General features: G+C 37.6%; 1 protein-coding gene and 1 long non-coding RNA gene across 8 annotated transcripts in view; one reads left to right on the top strand and one right to left on the bottom strand.

Annotated features, from left to right (window-relative positions):
• The window catches only part of GLIS3 (GLIS family zinc finger 3), a 181186-nt gene that overhangs the window by 124202 nt on the left and 36604 nt on the right, over positions 1–20380 (bottom strand). For all 6 annotated transcript variants that reach the window (XR_003526237.1, XM_027634714.1, XM_027634710.1 and 3 more), the window contains exons 2-3: positions 19995–20202; positions 14509–15637 (exon numbers count right to left, since the gene is read on the bottom strand). Coding sequence is in view for 5 of the 6 variants with exons in the window: in XM_027634714.1 (XP_027490515.1) it covers positions 14509–15637; positions 19995–20125 (1260 nt within the window). In the remaining variant the exon portion in view is untranslated. The remainder of the gene's footprint in view (positions 1–14508; positions 15638–19994; positions 20203–20380) is intronic.
• LOC113943226 lies at positions 5965–12110 on the top strand. 2 transcript variants are annotated; one of them, XR_003526240.1, is made up of 4 exons: positions 5965–6188; positions 6594–6689; positions 10905–11017; positions 11998–12110. It is a non-coding gene; the product is annotated as an uncharacterized LOC113943226 (long non-coding RNA). The 2 variants fall into 2 exon arrangements; XR_003526241.1 differs by lacking the exons at positions 10905–11017; positions 11998–12110 and adding an exon at positions 7559–7937.

Consider the following 20380-nt stretch of genomic DNA (forward strand, 5'->3'; position numbering starts at 1 on the left):
CTCTCCTAGAATAATGAAACAATGGCATGCTAAAATCCACCTGACCTCCTGAATATATCACCTGGAAGTTGTTCCAGATGCTAACGACATTTTTCCAAGGAGGCCATCTTCAAAGACAGTAGGACAGGTATTTCTCTGTGAAGTGCTCAATGCCCCACAGAAAATACAGCAAAAACACCCTGAGTATCTTTGATGCAAGGACAGTGATCAAGCTCTTTGTTGCTTTCCTACCCTTGCATCTCATTTCTCAGCTTGGTTGCAAAGCTCTTACACATAATCAAACAGTTGATTTATAGCAAGATTAAGTTTCTGGACCATAGGAACCAATGTATAAATTTAATGGAATTCAGGTCACAACTAACTAGTTAAAAATATACCCAGTTTTTGACAATTGGTTTTTTCTATCAATTATAATACACTCCAGAAGTGTCTGAAGGCGGGGTGCCAAGAGGACAGAGCCAGGCTCTTCTCAGTGGTACGAAGCAATAGGTCAAGAGGGAAAAGGTAGAAATTGATACACAGGAAGTTCCGCTTGAACATGATGAAGAACTTCTTTACTCTATGGGTGACTGAGCACTGGAACAGATTGTCCAGAGAAGTTGTGGAGTCTCCCTCATTGGAGATATTCAAGAACTGTCCGGACACAATCCTGTGCCATGTGCTCTGGGATGATCCTGCCTGGGCAGGGAGGCTGAACCAGATGACCAGCCAGGGTCCCTTTCAACCTGACCCATCCTGTGATTCTGTGATCCACAAACATCACCAAATATATTAAAGATCAGGCCTATTCAAATCCACACAGGATGTTTTACAGTTCTGACAGTTCCTTCTTATACACAGTCAATAGGTACACTTGAAAGCCATCAAGGTACCAACACTTCACAAGTTACTACTTATTAGTTGAGTTGTTGTGTACCATATGTACATAACCAGCCTACTCCAAATGCAAAATAAAATGCATGTCTGAACTGAGGAGCTCTAGCAGACTAAGTGTTTAGAAATTACGATTTACTGTGGTTTTGTGGGAGGCCAGTAACATGCAAATCTCCAGTAATACAATCATTTGAAATTTAATGCTGTGGATTAGCTCATCTTCTCACACTACAAAATCTTGTAAATGAAGAAAACTACAATATTTTTTCTAACTTAAGAATCTGTTCTTCTGGTATTCATATCAATAACTCAGATGATCAAAAGTTGCTAGCAGATCTGGTATGACTAGAATCAGAAGACAGAACCTCAGAACAGAGCATTTTATCTTATCCTGCAGGCTAATATAAATGAGAACACTAAAAAAAGAAAAAAAGGCGAAAAGAAAAAGTGCCTGCTCTTTTCTACACAGGTTGAATACTTCACAACTTCCTGTGTAACTTGAAATAACACACTTAAATTATTTTCTCCCTCTGCATTGGTTTTGGAAGTGGTGGCTGGGGAGGAGAATGTGACAGCAAGCACACAATGTTATATCACATCATGACATTGAAAACATGAAATTACTGTGAATTTACAGAATGGACAACTATTTTTCTGGAACTCAAGTAAAAGTATTTTTTAAAAGAAAAGCCTATCTGTTAGTCAAATAGGTCCCCATTTCATTATTAGAAATTGTATTTTGTCTACGCTTATAATTTCACAAGTAAAAACATGCGGTTTCTAGAAAGTCTACTGGCCAAGCAAGTCAAAATACTCTATGAGTTAATGCGAAGAACCATAAGTACCATTCAAAAATTGAAACAGTTCAAGCTATTTAACTCAGCCTACTCTTCCTACACAAAGGGATTTTTAAAGATAGTTTGGGTTTTTTTAAAAGAAAAGGCTTTCAGTAAAAATGAAAACTCATGGAATACATAGCACCATAGGGTATATATACAAAATCCACAGCGCAGCAATGAGTCAGATTCTAGAACATCAACAGGAGATTTCTGGTATCTTTCCCAGAGTCACTCTAAAGGTAAAAGAGTATACCTGTGTTTTTTATTTCCTTCAGAACTTTATAGATTACCTTGCTGTTTGTATGGCTCATGTCACTAGTTCATCGAGGTAGGCTCTGAGGATCACTAACATTCTATCTGTGCAACCTTAAACAGACAGAAGTGAGTTGACTCTGCCTAAACTCTGAGCTTTCTAGATACATGCCAGAATAGATTCAAATAAGACATATCCATGATTAGTGTTGTGGACTGCTCCCCCCACACAGAATTTCACAAAAACTGAATAAAAATATTCATCACTCATAAAAAAGTGATTGAATCCTGTCTATAAAGGTTAAAAATTGAGAAAAAAAATGCAACTTCTAAGTGTGCATAAAATAAGAATGCCCAAAACCTGTGTAATGTCTTCATCACATATGATATAAAGCCTGGTAGCCTAATATTTTTCCTTTCCATGTGACAACATATCAAAGTTATACTACTCAACGATGTCCTTCCATCCATCTTCTAGTGAAAAAAGTAGCAGCAGCAAGAAATAAAACATTCAGGCAGCAGCTTGTCTAAGACACACCACAGTATTTGTTTCCAGTCTCTGTCACCAGCACAGTCTGTTACAGAATGTTCAATATCCCTACACTGCTAGACATGCTCTCTGTATCCACATCTGAGACATGATTCCCCCATTACCTCTACAAGGAACATGCAGCTGCCTCAGTCTGCTGCAACCTTGCCTTGTGTGCTCTGAGCCACAAAAGGCCTCACGCTTCTCAGTTATATTACATACTATTGAAGGAAAAACCATTATCTCAAGGCCTGAGAGATGGACGACCCACTCTTTTTTCTCATTTACTGGGACTACAAACAGAGCACCATTTGTCTCACCCTCCTTCCTTTATAAAGACTGTATTTTCACTGCAACAATTTATCGTGGTTATTCATCCTTACCAAAGCAGTTCATTTCCACCTTTTCTTCTTCTTCAACTACTCCTAATATCTTTGACATAAAATTGCATCAGAACTTCACTGCCATGTTCATCCAGGGGCTGGATGAACACAGTCCTCCTTCCCTGTGAGTAATCCTGAGATTAACTCAGTTGGTTAGAGTCTAGTTCTAATAACAGCGAGATTGTGCCTTCAATCCTTCTATGAGCCATTCACTTAAAAGTTGTGGGTCCGTTCCAACTCAGAACACTCTGTGATTCTGTGAATCTAGAATTCTCTATATTCAGCTACCTGCAGTCTTCTCTGTCTCCCTCAGGTTCAAAGACTGGTCAGGATACCATTTCCTTGCTGACCAGCAAATATACCATATACCAAAAAATACCACTTTTGCTTGATGGCATTGGAGGGTTTGTCATACCAGCAAAATACAGCATAAAACAGTAGGATGTTAATATTTTACCCTTACTTCAGCTGCAAAAGTCATGATGATGGATTCAGTAATCCATCTCTCCTTTCATAATGGGGGGAAAAAAAGCACCCACATACTACTATGATGAAAGCAGTGTAAGAACTAATACTAGGAAACAGAACCTGCTATGATGAGCTTATTTCTGCTCTCTAAAACATATGACCACTATGCATCTTGCTCTGATAAGCATAGAAGAAAGGAAAAAATTTACTCCAAAGCTTTTCAACGTGGATAACTGAAGGAAGATGGGAGATGAGGATCCAAAGAAGTCACCACCATTTCTCAAGATGTGTGATGATTCAGACTGAGTATTCAAGGTTAGTGTTGCATTCAGTGGCCCTTCAGCTACTATCGACAACCAAAACTAGAAGCAGCAGACCTCTGCCTTCAGAGGGAATGTCAGCTCTCACAAATCCGCATGACAGATTTTTGAGAACATTCTCACAATTAAAGCAGATGAGCAATCTTGCAGATGGCTTGCTTTTAATTTGGAACTAAACTCTCCGTTGATTCACTGAAACATCATGTTGCCAACCCAGGCTTTATACAGATTCATTTAACTGACTTTAACACTCTGAGTTTAAAAGGGGAGATGTTGCATATTTCCAGTCGCTGTGCCTGCAGAGCTATCAGTTATAATGATTTCTACAGTATTTGCTCAATCTGTATGTCTTCTTGACAAGTTATGTGATACTGGACCTGCTTCACCGGTGCAGACATAAAATGAGTGTCACAACTCACATTGGTAATTTATACAATGGATTCAGACCACATTTATCCAGGCATTCAAAACCCTAGAGTCCTTGTGCCCCAGTCAGAACTGAGCAATCTTGTTTCTCAACAGTAGCTCACTTTTAAAAATGGGCGCTCAATAATTTCAGCAGTCTCAACATAAACATTCGTTAACTCGGTTTACCCATACCCCATTCCTTTAGACAAACAAAGTAGACCTCACGCTCATGCCATGTACCAACTTCTGCAACAGATTACCATCAAATAACTTAAACAAAGTTGGACACATATGTCTGAGTCATTTGGAAACTGTAAGATCACAGGAATGAAGCTTTGTCATACCAATTATGTAAAGTCACTGGAAAGAAATCCACGCATTTTTGCAAGCAGGCAAAGTAGGCTTTTTATGGAACAAAAGGTGCATTGTCTTTTTCTGTTATGTGACAACTCCTAATTAGAATCAATGATTTTTTATAGTTGGCCCAGATAAGCTTGTTTGCATAGCTGCAATTTCTTAAAACAGAAATCTGACCATTACTAGGAAAAGACACCTACTGGCAGTAGGACAGACCTTGAAGAAAAGGGGTATTGCTTGATGTTAACACCTGATTAACCTTGGAGGTAATTCTGCAAATGTTAAACAGTAAAAAAATATAATAAAGAGCCAAAGAAATTTAACTTTGTTTGAAAGTATTTATAGAAATGGACCAAAAAGGCATGCTGTCATCTTTTCCTTGAGCTTGTGCCACTTGATGACCAATAGGAAGCAATCAAAGAGGGGGAAAAGAGACAGTGGGAAATTATTTATAACCACTCTTTGAATCAAGAACACTGCTTCATGGAACATTACATTTCAAGATTCATGCAGAAACAGCTCTCGAAAAAATTTCCTACCACAGTGACATCTTTAAAATGATTCACTTATGATCCTGAACTTCATAATTACGAGTGTTAATTCTCAAGAGCTGAGTATTCATAAAGCTGCCATATAGCCCGAAAAACAATGTTAAGAAAATATCAAACCCAAATTGAAACAGTCTTTAATTGACAGAAAAAATAAGCACTCTGAGTTGATAAAAGTGATACCAGAAAATAATCACCATGTGGTTATACCAACATCTAGCAAAACATGATGCATTGACCAGAACTGAGTCCCACAGCAGTTCTAGACAAAACAGTCACAGCATCCTCACTAGCTCCTCTTTCTGAATTTCCTTTCTTTAGTTCAGCACAGACACAGAGACAGACCTTCACAGTGACTATCTCTAAAAAGACCACCCTGTTTCCATGCAGATTGGTCATAAAGGTTTGTTCACCAGTTATTCAAACACTGTTAACACATGAACAGCAACTGCATTTCTGGAAGAGAGAGCTCCATTGCACTGGCTCTGTTTGGTAATATCCTTGGTACAAGATGTCTATTTCAACCACTTACATGAAGAGTCTGCTATAACCATGTTCTGAACAGTGCTTAATCTTTATACTGTTCAAGTTCTTTGGAAACCTACCCTGCAAGTATCTGTGTATAAAAGTACACAAGCTTTTCGCATCTGCTAAATGCCTCCACACCTAATTGGGACTATAATGACTATAAAATAGAATTGCTCAGGGATCAGAGTAAATCAAGATGATTCTTGTGTTCTCAGCGTTTGGACTACCATGCTTGAGGCTCAGGGGAGACCTTATTGCTCTCTACAACTACCCAAAAGGTTGTAGTGAAGTGGGGGTCAGTTTCTTCTCCCAAGGCCTGGGTTAACATTTGGACTCTGTGATGTTAAAGGTCTTTTCCAACACAAATGATTCTATGACTCTATGCAAACCTGTGTTCAAGACATGTCATAGAAATCAATGGAATCACTGAATTGTGCGTCATAGACTTCAAGACTCTGCCTGGAGGAATCTCTCTAATGTCTACCAGACTATTGCTTTGCAACTTACCCTTTAAAAGTTCACAGGACCAGTTCGTTCTCTTGAGTCCTTTAAACATTAGGTCAGTAAAAATATCTGAAATAAGATCTGAATGCTGAAGAAATGTCAAAGAACACCTTAGTATGTCCAAATGCTTCAGAATATATTTGCATTCATTTTGCAACATATTTAACTAGTGCAGAAAGGTATGTGGCATTTTTCCACTTCCTAATCACTCAGTACAAATAATCCAATGATTGTTCTATGCAGCTTAATTCTCAACACTTGTTTTTAACGCCTATGTTCACAGATAAACCATAAGACTCAGATGTCTGGGAAGTTTTCCAGAACACCAGAAGCATTAATTAAATCTCTAATCCTTAGGAAATCAGTGTCAATCACCTGAATAAAGCCGACAGTATGTTTACTTTTACTTAAAACTGTATTTCCTTTCTGAAGAAGTAACACTGCAATGCACAGCACAATCAATTAACTAGTTCCCTCTACTTCTCTCTTCTTCCCTTTAAAACAGAATAATGTTTTCTGGGAAAGGTCCCTGTCTGTTTCTGTTGTACCGGTATCATAACTTGCATTTTCTGTTTTCCCACCAGATATTGTCAGACTTTTCTACCACTGAATGCTTCAAAGTTTACTCTCTCTGTTCCTGACGCACACTGAGTCATCAACCAAGCAAGGATGCTGAAAATGTAAAGTAAAATTGACAGAAAAGAGTAGAAGTTATTTAAAAAGATTTTATGGCTTGGAGAGTAATCCAATTTCCAAATACGTAACACAAATGTGCTCCAAAACCACAACATTAGCATTAGTCTCCTAGCCTCCATCACCCCCCCAGCTTTGAATTCAAATAATTTTCTAGTCTTAATTTCAAGTTTAAAAAACAAACAAACAAAACAGAAAATCAAAACCAATGAATCAAACAAAAACCAAACTCCAGAATACCCTCTAAACTTCTTCCAGGTGAAATTTTGGCAGATGCAAAGTTTGTTTTAGGATTCCATACTTCAAGTAGATGAAACTACAGAGTGCTTCATTTTTTAAGTTTATCATTTATTTGTAGTTTGCTACAGCAATGAAAAATATCTAAAATATATTCTATTAAAAATGATGCTACAGGGAAATAAAAGTAAGTAAAATATAATCTTTGTGCTTATCCACAAGCACAGAGAGGTAATAAATAAGAAACCTTTCCATACAAACAGAAATATTTGTGCAATTTGGAATGTTCATTGCTATTTTTGGATGCTTCACAGTCATGTTCTGGATTACAGTGAAAGTAAAAACATGCCTGCTTGCAAAATTTCATTAAAGTTCTGTTTTAACTTTTCAATTATCTAAGCCAAAAGGTAAGAAAAGCTGGTTGAAGTATTTAATATCAAAATTAAATTATTCATTAGAAGAACAAGAATAAAATTAGATGTTCCGTAAATTTTTTATTCTGTAACATGAAATACAGCTCTTTGACTATCATTTTTCACTAGCATGAGTTCTACATCTGCATGTAGAAAGGAGCTTGCTTTGCATTTTTTAATGCATAAAGAGATGTTTTGATATTTAGGGTCAGTACTTTGGGTTCCATAAGCCTTCATGTGCTCGCTGAACTCCAGTGGAAGCTGTGCATCTTCAGCGACCAAAGAAAAAGCACCTATCATTACGTTTTGAATTATGGACACATTATGTATTTCATACTGAAAGAATAATATTAAAAGAGCATTATTACCACTGCTGAGAGGTAAGTTTTATTAGCTTGGGCTACATGCCATCTGATGTGATCACATGAGTTTGAACTGTTTGTGAAGGCACACCCAGAATTCATAATTTGTTTTTTCTTTAAACAGCTCAGACATCATAACCAAAAACAGTAGGTTACTACGACTGCACAAACTTGTGAGAGTTAGGAAGTCTTAGCTTTATGATTGCAAATTAAAACTCAATTTTGCTCTATCTATACACCATGATATTGTTTAATTAGTCACATATCTCTGCCTTTTCCATGTTATTTCTGTTTCAGTTTGTTTACTGAGTTAGTGAAAAAAATCAGCAACAGGTAACTACAAACTCGGTATTTTCTAATTTTCAGCAACTTGACAATTAAATTACTGTTCCTTTGACACTGTTTATGACAAAGTGCTCAAATGCTACTTTAGCATAGTGAAAAGTTCTTTTGCAAGCATGTAAGCAAAAACAAATTCGAAAATTTTATATTGTTTCTATTTTGTCAAGATTTCAGTACAATCTAGGATGTGATATGGTCTTCTCTTATCAAAAATCAGCGGCATGTACTGTACATAAAATATTTGCACATGCCAGATACAATACACCATATGAAGACACACTGCTAAAGCCTGGAGATGGAAAAAAAATTCCCAATCATATTTACAGGATGCATTTCTGGTTTTAAACAAAACTTCATCTTGAACACCATTTTTCAATCATATGGTCTTCAAATAGCACACACACAAATCCATTTAAATACTCATGCTCACCCAAAGAAGTTTTCTTGTGTCTCAAAAAAAAAAAAAGTTATACAACTGTTTTAAGTTTCACATTCTTTTTTTTTTTTTCACTATAGCTTCTGTTTTAGGTGCTTCATAAACTGATGTATTGTGGGATAATTTCAGATATTTAGCAGATATTAAATGGATGTTGCTTCAAATTTGACAGGAATACGAGCAATTTCATCGGTTTAAATCACATCAAGCAGTTATGCTAAAAAAAAGTTACCATGTAACACCTTCCATAATAATACTAGTGGCATTGTGCTGAAACACAATTCAGAACTTACAGAAAACAACAAAGACTGAATTCAGTTTCAAAAGCAGAAGCATTCTTAGTGTATCTGAATGAAACTGTAAAAAGATAGTTGGAATTTATCTCTTAACTACCTGCTGTTGCTGCTTTCACTAGAATAAATATATAAGCTTAATGTTTGCACAGCATGACAATAAGGCTAATTAAATACCTCTTGTTGCAGCTGAACTTAAAAAGTAAAAATGCTCATTTAGAAGAAGGGAATCTGAGCAGAAAATGAGTTCACAGGTAGAGACAAAGAGAGCAAAAGGTCAGCATTTGCCAATTGCCACTGTGAAGTTTCCACAGCTACTGGGAATTCTACTTTTTTCTAATCCAAAGGAAATCTGCAGAAGCCTCAAATGCCACTGTGTGGTAACTGCTGGCAAATGTTACAGATTATATATATCTCAGCCACTGGTGTACTTACTGCTTGTATTTCAACATTATTTTTTCATTCACATTTTTCTTCTTTAACTTATTCCTACAAAGTTCAAGCTAATGTACAGATTAATGGATAAACACATTTGAACATGCCATACCTACCTCATATACAGAAGTTTAGGAATAGGCACTAAATATGTATTACCATGTCATAAATAATTTTTTAGGCATTAAAGCAGGTCACTGAAAAGAAGAATGTTTTCCAGGTAAAATAAGTTGGAATAGAACCTGAAAGATGTTTTAAAGAACAGTAAGGGAACCCAATGTATTTTAACAGTTATTTAATGAATTCCTATTCCAAATGAATCAATTTCTTGCATGCATCTACTCTTCAGCTTCACAGATTTCCACCTAATAAAGCAAGGCCAAGTACAGTCACTGTCATGGTTTGAGATAGCCCCAAAATCCAATTCCCTAGCTCCATCCCCCCTCCCACATCTCAACCTAATGTGAGATGGGTTTTTTTCCAGACAAAACACAACCAGACTCAGAATGGGGGAAAGGGAATATATTACAATGACTGTACAAATAAATACTATAACACATTATACACACGATCACAACTATCTCTACCATGACATATAGTATTTACAAAGGATCAGATCTCTTCTCCCCTCCAAATAAAAGTCCAGGAGGGAAAAAAGGACAGATCCCTTCCAGTCTCTCAGGAATCTCTTCTAAGGCAGCAGGTCTCCTCATCTCATGCATGCAGCAGTAACTGGATTGTTGTAGCTGGATCTCTGTTCAGTACACACAAGGGGGTCTCCAAGCCCCTCGGCTCTCCTTCGGTCCAAGCGAAGGCCTCACCTGTGGGCTGCCAGCAGGGACCAGACTCGCGTCACCACAGGTATATCACGAAATGCAGGGGCATCTTCGTGAAAGTCCCTTCCTCAGGGGATTCAAATTCCCCTTTGCAGAGCTCCGTGCTCTGTCTCAAGGCTGCTAGCTTAGCAGCAGCAGCGAGGGGGGCCAAGGTCAACCCCCCCGCATTCCTTCTCCGTCCCGGTCCAGCTTCAGGACGCCTTTGAGCTTCTCAGCTCCTCTCTGCAAGTGCTGTAGCACTCCAAGGCTCTTTTCAAGCAAGAGTCTATCATCTTCCTCCTTCCAGGAGGTCTCAAGGAGTTTGGGGTTTTGGTACAGTTCCTACCCCCAGAACTCTGAAGTTCTGCTGCGGGCTCTCTCTTCTGCTGCTTCCTCCGGTTCAGTTCTTATCTGTCCTGGCTCTTATCCAGAGTCTCTGGACACTGCCGCCGCTTCTGCTCTGTCTCTGTAGCCCCCAGCTGGAGCTGGGGGGGGGCCAGAGGCCCCAAGGGGCTCCGGGCCCCTTTCCTCGTGGTCTCACAACATGGCAACTTCTTCTACTCAACCAAACTACAACCCCTTCTCTTCCGGTGCTTGTGATATGTTTACATTTCTGCAGGAGCGCTAATTGGGCAGAACTTCAAAACTTCCAGGGGTCTCCACCCCTGGGGGTTACCACTTTTTCAGCCTCTGGGGGAAAACAAGGTTCAAACCACTACAGTCACCTACACTGGTAAAAGAAAATGCAGGACTCCATAATATTAATGTTTTTTAAAATCAAAGGGGTTTTATGTTATTGTTCAGAACAAGAACGAGTCTTCTGAAAATGGACATGAATGAAAAATACACTATTATTTTTCCTTACACAGAGATATTATATTGAAACAAATTGATGAGACCTAATCAGCAGCAAATTCAGTTAAAGATGGAAAAAAAGAGCCCAACTCAAAAACAACAGGTTGAAACAAATCTATCAGGATTGGTATGCAATTATTTTCCACTTCATGCCAGTTACCTTTGCACTGAAGGAACAAATATGTTCGGGGATTGACCTTAAAAGTGCTTATCTTTAACTTTGGATCTGATTATCCTGATCATTACATGTTTTGGTGTGCTGCTATCCAATTACTACTCACCCTTCAACAGTTTTATCTTTCAGAATCAAAGATGACTGCTCACCCAGAACAAGCAGGAACTAATGACTAGAGTATTGCTTGTAGCTGTAGTTTATGACTCCAAATATTTCTTACATAGATAAACAGATACTAGTTCAGATGTGCAAAACAGATGCTGAGGTCATAGGGATATCCTACTTGGCTCTGATTTTAACTATAAGCATATCAAATACTGCAGTCCTAGCTGTTCCTCAAGTCTCTTAACTATATGATTTCATCATCACAGAACGATAATACAGAAGAATAAAGTGAATTTATGAAGTTCATCTTATGAAGTTCACTCGCGTATCTGATTTCACATTACCTCTACTAGCGCTACAACAACACAATTTGGAAGTAACCCTGAACTTTTACCACCGAAACCTTGTAAAGCTTGCTGATATAAAGCTCACTAACTATCACAGCAATGCACTGGGTTATGCAGCACAGTGCATAATAATATTCTTTCAATACATAGCTGTGCAGAGAGAAATAATACTGACAAATAAATATAATGGCATGATAAATATACTGACTAGCACCTATTGCAATATATGTTTAATGAGAAGATTGTCTCTTGCAAAATGCTAGGAACCATCAACACATGCAATGCTTACATAATGATTAGTGTGTGATGGCACTAGGGTGACTGCTGTAACGGCCTGCCTTTGATTACAGGATGCCTTGATATACATTAAGAGAGTTCCTCCTAATATCTGATTACTTCTGCTATATTCGCTGTAGTAAATCTGGTTAGTTCACATAATAGCTATGTATTTGACATTTTTTTCTTCCCTTTTTCTGCTAGGTCTACTAGACTGCCTGTTATTAGTCTGCGAACTGCAGTGGATGTAGACTATTACTTCATAATAATTTTAGAGAAAGAGGTATCCTACACGTAGAACCAGAAAATAAATTATAGAAAACCCCTGGGTAGACAAATAAAGATTACAAATTGATTGCTTTCATTTTACATTTAAAAGCATAAATTCATACAGGTTTGGTGAAAAGTTTCAGATTTCTTTTGCATAATTTTTCATGAATTACAGAAATCATACTTCATTATCATCTTGCTCAAAATGTTCTCCCAATATCTCACCTGGAATCTCTGTTTAAGAGCTTAAATTGTATTGATATGATTGCAAATTTTACTGCTTGGTGAAAAGGTATGATGTTTGGCTGAAGTACAGTTTCCTAAATACATCAAAAGACCATGGCCCCTGAGCAACAGAAAGCCAAATACATTTTTCTAAATTCATACCATTTGTGAGATGGTAAAGAAAGAAAGGAGCAAGCTGTTTCACTGACACGCTGATAAAGAATGCCATTGGTGCATGCCCACATTATGAGGGTTATAATACCACCCTGAATATTTCTATATTTCATCACAATTCTAAACATGAAAGCAAGTTAAATATTTGGCTGCTCCTTCTGATGTGCAAACTTCTTGGTGCTATCCAGCAGTACTTGCTTAAGTTCAGTAAAATTAATCTCAACTTTTAATGTTTAAAAAGCAATCACTCTTTGGGAAGCTAATACAGATAATAGCTCTCATTTCTGGTGACTTGGCATGAACTTGGCATGAACTTTAGTTTCAGTTTAGTAATTTCAAAAACTTCATCATATGAAGTACTTTATCCATTATTAATCATCAGTGATTGATAATTCCTTCAAAGCTACAGAATCCTCAAGGAGGAATTACAATCATGAGAAGGTCAGCAAGTACCCTTTCTAAACAGGTAGGGCAAGAAGTATAGACTGCTACCAAAACAATGCTTTCCTCAGTCTTACAGGATCCCTTATCATAATTCTCTGACTAGAAAGACCCTAGGTGCTTAGATTTCAGTGCTCTTTCACCATTCCCGTCCTCTTTCTTCACACTGTTGTCTGTCCTCACTCATCTGTGAGTTTTCGTGATGCCTGGTTTAGTACCTTTAATTCCATGTGATATTCCCTTGAAAAATTACTTTCTTGACTCACAATAATTCTTTTTTTTCCTCATTCTCTCTCTCCCTGCAAAGTTGACGAGAAATCCTTGAGGAGGAACTAAAATTAACAGTCTGATCCAATATATCTGAAGAGCATAAAAAGAATATTACAGAATTTAAAAAAATATTCAGAGACCAGGGAGCCTGAGTTAAAGCTCTGGTGTGACAAAAGGGAAGGATAAAGAGCCTTTCTAATGTCAGGACACAATCTCTACCAGGTCCTTTAAATTCATGAGAGAAATCTGGGAAGATAACCACTCTTCCTGAAGGTGATTGACTGAAGAAACAAAAGTGAAAGAAATAAACTTTCTCTATGTACTGTACAAGCAAACATCTACATCATTGTTAAAAAATTATTCGACAAGGCACACACTGAAATAGACTCCAAGCACCAATTTATATTTCACCAAATGAAAACATATATGTTTTTCTCAAGTGAGTAATAATCAGCACTTATGCCTAGAAATTATATCTTTATCATTTTGTTAGTTTATGCTGAGGACTCAAAACAGCACTGGTGAGGTTGCTTTCTGCTGATACGAAATAAACACACAGTAAGTGTAAGCTTACTGTCATTCAAAATACAGACCATATGTAAGGTAAATCAAGAATCTGAATTACATATATTATAGATGGTGCACTGGAGACTATGCATAAACTGATTCTTAACAGATAGATTATTACCCCATGTGACTATCTATGTGTGAGACTGACTTGCAGTGACCCTAAGAAAAACAGCAAGAAAAACATGACTTTAGGGGTTGAATGCTCACTGCTAGTATTTGAGAACAGAAAAATTATTATGTGCTTTGTTCCTACTATATTCATGGAAACAGGGCTGTGGGTCTGGGTTTTTTTAGCAATAAAACAAACAACTGCCTTAAAAAATGCCCAGCTCTTCTCAGTTTCTCATGGTATCATTACACAGGATCCTGAAAATTCCTCATATCAAAGAGGTGTAACATGATGCAAGAATATGTCAGGACAAATTGCAACATTTATTCTGCAGCACCTTTCCTGCATGTATCCTTCATGGAAGTATTTAGTTTTTGCTTTATGAAGGTCCACCATGTCACTGTTTGCAGTCTACAGTAAAAGTTTATAAATTTAGAAAATAACATTTTGTCTAATCCTATCTGTAGGTATGCATCGAATTAAAGAATACTTTTCCCTTCTATCTAGGTGGAAAGACAGAAACATTCATTCTCACAGACTAATTTAGAAAGTACACTATTAAATAGGGGGGAAAAAAGGCAGAATTACAACTTCTCCATACTTTCATAAGTAATGGAGAGACTTCAATTGGTAAGAAAGAAAGAACTCAGACTTACTGTGCATTTGTTTGGCTTCTCTCCTGAATGGACTCTCATGTGAATCAGCAGTTTATAACGGGCATTAAATGGCTTGTACCTTCGAGGGCACCCTGCCCAGAAGCAAGTGAAATCCTCTCCCTTCCTCTGGTCTATGTGAATCTTCTCTATGTGCTGCACGAGTTCCTCTTGCTGGTCATACAGCTTACCACAGTCAACCCAGAGACAGCCATGTTTGCTGCTGAGATCATCTAGCTCACCCTCTTCATCCAGCAGGGAGCCTGGGGCAGGAGGAGGCACATGCAGTGGGTGAATACGGCTGGGCAGGCTGTGTGGATGCTGGTGCTGATGTGCGTGGTATGGTGGGGGCGGCCCTTGTGGAGGAGGTGGTGGTGGCTGCAGGGGTGGAGGAGGCATGTCCACGATAGGGCCTGAGAAGTCATCCAGTTGTTCATTTTTCAGGATTCCCACTGCCTGGCTCTCCATGGGCAGCATGCCCTGCTGGATCACCATGTTACCTGTGGCAGTCATCTGCAAGCTGGCTTGCTCCAGGTGCTGCATCCGCTGGTACTCACTGGCTCCATTCTCAGCATACCCTGGGAAGGTGACATTGCCATTCGCCATGAGGAGGCCTTTCTGTGCAGTTGGAATAGAGCAGTTTTGGGGTATGCAACTTCCTCGCACTCCCAAAAAATGTCCATAGACCTCAGGCTGTGGGGAGATGTTTGCTGGCGACGTTCTGGAGCTGTTGATGTAGGCCACCAGAGAGGTTGGGGATGTACGGATGATTGTATTGAAATTGACCCCAATGCCGTCAGACAGAGGAGACACAGACAGTGCTCTCTTTTTGGAGCGGACTGGCTGAGATGGGGTTGAGGAATGGTGAGGACTAGAGTAAAGGGAATGCTTATTTTCCATGTCATATAAGTAGGACAGTAATGAGTTAGAGATGCAGTTACTGGACATATATGTTTCAGATGAAAAATTTACTAGATCCCCCAGCTCAGTGCCATTTTGTAAACCATGGTCAGGAGGGAGAGAAGGAAGTGTCCTGTACCCATGTGACCACTCTTGTTTAACACCCAAAGTGGACTGATGTTCTGAGAAGCTTAATGTTGTAGATGTCAGACACTCATGTGACAAGTGAGACCTGAAATAAAGGCATGAAAAAGTAAATAAGCAGTTAGACAATTCAGCAGTGGTTCTTTCACTCCATGCACACATTAAAATTAAGAATACATGTGAGAAAAGTTGTCCCTAATTTTAGGTACTCAACTTTAGCACACTCAGTTAAGGTACCACTAGAGGCAAAAAGGTCATATGCATACATATGCAAAAAGGTCACTCAGAAACCCATTTTAAAACTTCAAGATTTTGAAGAAAAATTGCTGTAAAGATTCTTGATACACCACTGCAGAAATCAACGTAACTCTTTTCACCAGTTGTGGTGTAAATAGGTTTGGACTTCTGAAGCTAAAGCATTATGTTCTTGTCTTATAGGAAACTCATACTAATTTGAGTCATCTATTATTTTTGCTTGAAAATAATGGGAAAAAACTGATTTATAGAGAATAAATATTTAACCTGAGTGATTTTGCCAACTGTAATGCAAATACTTCCCTAGAGAAGTTTTATATATCAAGTTTATAAATATAGATAATATCTAACTTTACAAAACAAACAAAATAAATGAGTAAGGTAGAAGAACTGGTTGAAGGGGTTTATTTAGTTTTGATTTGACGATGTATCTGTATCCAAGTCAGCAATTAAAATTTTTCACAAAAGTGTAATGTTGTTGTTATCAGTGGTTTTTCATAGGGATATTATGGAACTTCTTTATGCTGCAAATATTCTACAGGTAACTTAAAAACCCTAACTCATAAGCTCTTAAAAAACATTGCTTTCTATGGAAAGGTACAAAAAGAAAATACAAGGACATCAGAGTCCCTGATTTATGGCTGCAAATGCTGGGTAGAGATCAAGTGGATGTATGTCTTTATTTTTCCAGTTTATACTCTGGCAGACTTGGATTTCCTACCAGCCAGTAGTGGCTGGTAGGAAATTTTTAAGGGGCTCTAACAATAGGAAGAATCAGGTATGTATCTAGATAAACACAGCAATCTCAGAGACACAAGATGCCTCTACATCTTATCTTTTGAGGCTTAATTCTTCATTCTATTATTTTTACAATACAGTTTTGAAGAAGCACAGAATTTTAGTGATGGATCAAGGACACAGGAGGGGAAGCTTGGCACATGCTGAAGGACAAAGGAAGCAGTTTGCAGGTGCTATGTCTGTACACTGAGATAGCTCACAGAGAAAATGAAGCTTTAAAGAACACCAAGCCTTGCTGTTGTGACCAGTGGGGGTAACAGGTAAATGCTCCTTTGTGCAAGGTATCTGCTTTGTAATGGATGGTTAATTTGCTGTATAAGAATAAGAAACATCCTGCTTGGACTGAATAACAGTGCAGCATATTGTTATGGAGCTTATGTTACTCCGTATCAGTTTAAATGGCACTTTCAAAACAGACCACTGATAAAAAGCACAATTAACGAACATGCTGAGTACAATTTGCATTGAGAGAAATGAGAAAAATGAGATTGCTCTATCAGGTCAATCTTGTGTACCATTTAGATCTAAAAGGATAATTATTTGTGAAAAAGTTGATTTAGGCTGTTGGGTATCTGTTATCAATGAGCACAGCTCATGATAGGGCAGTTAAATCATGTTAGTATACTGTGACCCCAGATCCACAGTTTTCAACAGAGCAAGAAAGTAAGGTTTGATTTCCTCATGCTAGGCTATGTATGTTTATACCTAGAGAATATAAGGGGAGACTGGGGGTGTTTTGTCACTTTGTTTATTTAAATGTTTATTTTCTATGAGTAGAGGAAAAGAAGTCATGCATCAATGATCTAGTACAAGTCTACTTTTGTACTGACAAGAATTTTAATCAGATGCACAGTAGGACCAGTGTCATTCAAAAAGCTACTAATGCCTAACACAAACGGACTTAGCCGTCACTGAATTTGAAGAAAAAATATGTTTAAAAGTCTCAGAACAGGACAAAAATAAAAAGTTGGTCCAGAATTTCAAGTATACAGTAAGTAAGATAATCTGAAGAAGCTTGGTCCCCACTTCAGCATTTAAATTCAAAAGTAATAAAGATTCCAGCTCCAAAAAAACCCCAAAGATTTATTTAAAACTCAGCTCACACTGTGACTAAGTAGTTTTCTCCCAGGAAATAAATGTACCTAATATGAAAATGAAGGGCCAGTTCTACCAGAGTGCCAGATTCTCAGACAGTATTAACTGGCCTATCTGCTTACTGTCATTTAAACAGGTTTGAGTTTGGACCAGATCTTTCATTAACATTTATAAGACATTACTTGCAATTACTTTCTATTCTCCCTGTGTGTACAGAGGCCACAGTGCCAAAATATAACCCAGAATCTTAAACATAAACATCGAAGAGCAAAAACTATGTTTTCCTCTCTTTTCATAGCCTTCTATTTTACTAGCCAAGAACCCTTTGGTCTTTCTTAGGTCCTTTTCTGACTTGCATCAAAGTAAATGGCAGTATTACATCTGGTTTCAAGTAGCACAACTGAACACTCTGAAAAAGTTTTGCAGAAATTCAAAGACACAGGGAAGGCTTTATCCCTCCTGGTCTATACACCAGAATCTGATGCTATCTGTAGCAGAACTCCAATTTTGCCAACTTTTTTCTTTCTTCCATCCACAAAAATCAATACTATTCACTTTGGTTTCGGTCAATTCAGTAAATAATCTGGTTTAGATGGAGTTGCTGGAACACAGCTCATGGTACGTGAAACATAAAATCCAGAAAAGGCACTCTGCCCTGGAAGGATCATGGAGTCAACTTAGTTTAGCCAAAAGCAGTGTACAGTTGAAGGAATTTAACCAAAAAAACAAAACAAAAACTCAAAAACCCCCCAAACCAAAACCAAACACAAAACCAAAACCAAACAAAAAACAAGAACACCAAATCAACCAAACAAAAAAAAAAACACACACACCAAAAAAAAAAGCAACGAAAACAACACATTACAAATGAACAAAAAGCCCCAAATTGTTTCAACAATCTGTGAATTAAAATCTGACTTTAAATTTGTTTTGCCCTACAAAATAGTCAGTTTGAGGTCAAAACTGTTGAAATTTACTTTTTTTGTGTGACAAACTTACTTTATAACACCTTCACTGATAAATCATTAAAAGATACTCTAGGGACACTAGAGCCTTGATTCTGACAGAGTTTCAACTTTACTTTGCCCTTAGTAAATGTTTCTTTGCAATAAAACCAAAAATGTGTAACTCAGTACTCGCATAGTACATCCAACCACACATCAGTGTTTGGAACCATGCAGGTACACTAAAACTTATTAAGCAAGTAACAACTACTTAATTATATTTTTCTAGCATCGGTTTTGTTCCATCTCAAAGACATGTCTTTGGATTTGTCATTTGGCATCATCTTAGCACTGAATGGCTTTTACTGACATGTTTACCTAAGAAGCATAATTAATTCTGTAAATTTTCCCAGGGGACTAAATCTTCACAACTGAAGTGACAGAAATGTTAAAAATTATCTTAGAGTAAAGCAAGGTTTACTTTCAATTATATAATACCAATTTTAATTATTTCAAGAATGTTCCTTAGTTTGTAATAAAGCAATACAGTAAAATGTAAACTGTTTTGAGAATAAAGACTCTTGTGGTCTTTTGTAAATATGAAGCTACATTTCAACTCGGTAAGCAATGGCGAACGCAGTTTCAGAAATAACATATCAGAATGTTTTCTCACTCTGTGTTTAACTAACATCCACAGGACATGCCTAATGTATTTGTATGAAGGTTGTCAAATAACTGTTTTCCTTTCATTCTTGTTTGTTGACAATACTCATAGTCGTTATTTCAAAATTTAAGCATTTAAAATTAATGAATAAATATTTATCGGGGGGGTTGTGACATAAAAAGGCAACATTTACAGGAAGAGGTCATAGTTTTCACTAAACTACTCACCAGAACTAGGAAAATTAACAAGTTTTCAGGGCCAATTGACGTGATTAACTTAATTATATAAACAAATCATTTGAAAGGAAAGGTATTTGATGAGGAGAGAGGAACATAAGCAGAGCATTTATCCCATTTTTTGTTGGACCTTAGTGAATTACTTGACAGACACCAACATAGCACAAAAATCTAGTTACATGACTATAAAAAGGTCTTTATCTAACAAAAAAGTCCTACCAACCATAGACTTCGCATGGCCAAATTTAACCCATTATTTGAATGATCCAAACAGTATGATTTTAGCTGAATAGCTACAATATCACTGCGAATTAAAATGCATGGAATTCAACTTTCCATAGCATAAAAGAGCATGATTTTCTGATTTTAATAATCAGAAAGTCTGTATTTTAATTACGAAACAATTAAAACCTCCTCTTTTTAAAGTCTGAATACAAAGAAGCAACTCAGGACCTTGTATCTGACAGAGGAGCAGTCAGGCTGGAAGCATCCATAGACCTCTGTAAGCTAGGGCTGATCTGGCTGCATGCTGTTGAAACCTGATGAGCAGAAGGTGGAAGAGGTCCCAGCTGTTGAACTGTCATGGGAATGCTGGTGACTATTGCATTGTTGTAGCTGCCTTTTCCAATGGACTTGCACTCATGTCCGTAACCAAGACCTCCTAAAAATAAACACAGCAGGTTTTAGGACTCATCTCTCATGAACCCATGAGAGACCACAGAACTCACATCACTTTGCAAAGTCAGGAAAGTGATGAGAATCCTCAGATGAGGACAAACCGGGAACCAAACAAGAATTTTGCAATCTTCTCCAAATACTACAAGCAATGTTTTACAAGG

Source organism: Corapipo altera, unplaced genomic scaffold (assembly GCF_003945725.1).
Source record: "Corapipo altera isolate COAL_440 unplaced genomic scaffold, ASM394572v1 61411, whole genome shotgun sequence".
Classification (NCBI taxonomy): domain Eukaryota; kingdom Metazoa; phylum Chordata; class Aves; order Passeriformes; family Pipridae; genus Corapipo; species Corapipo altera.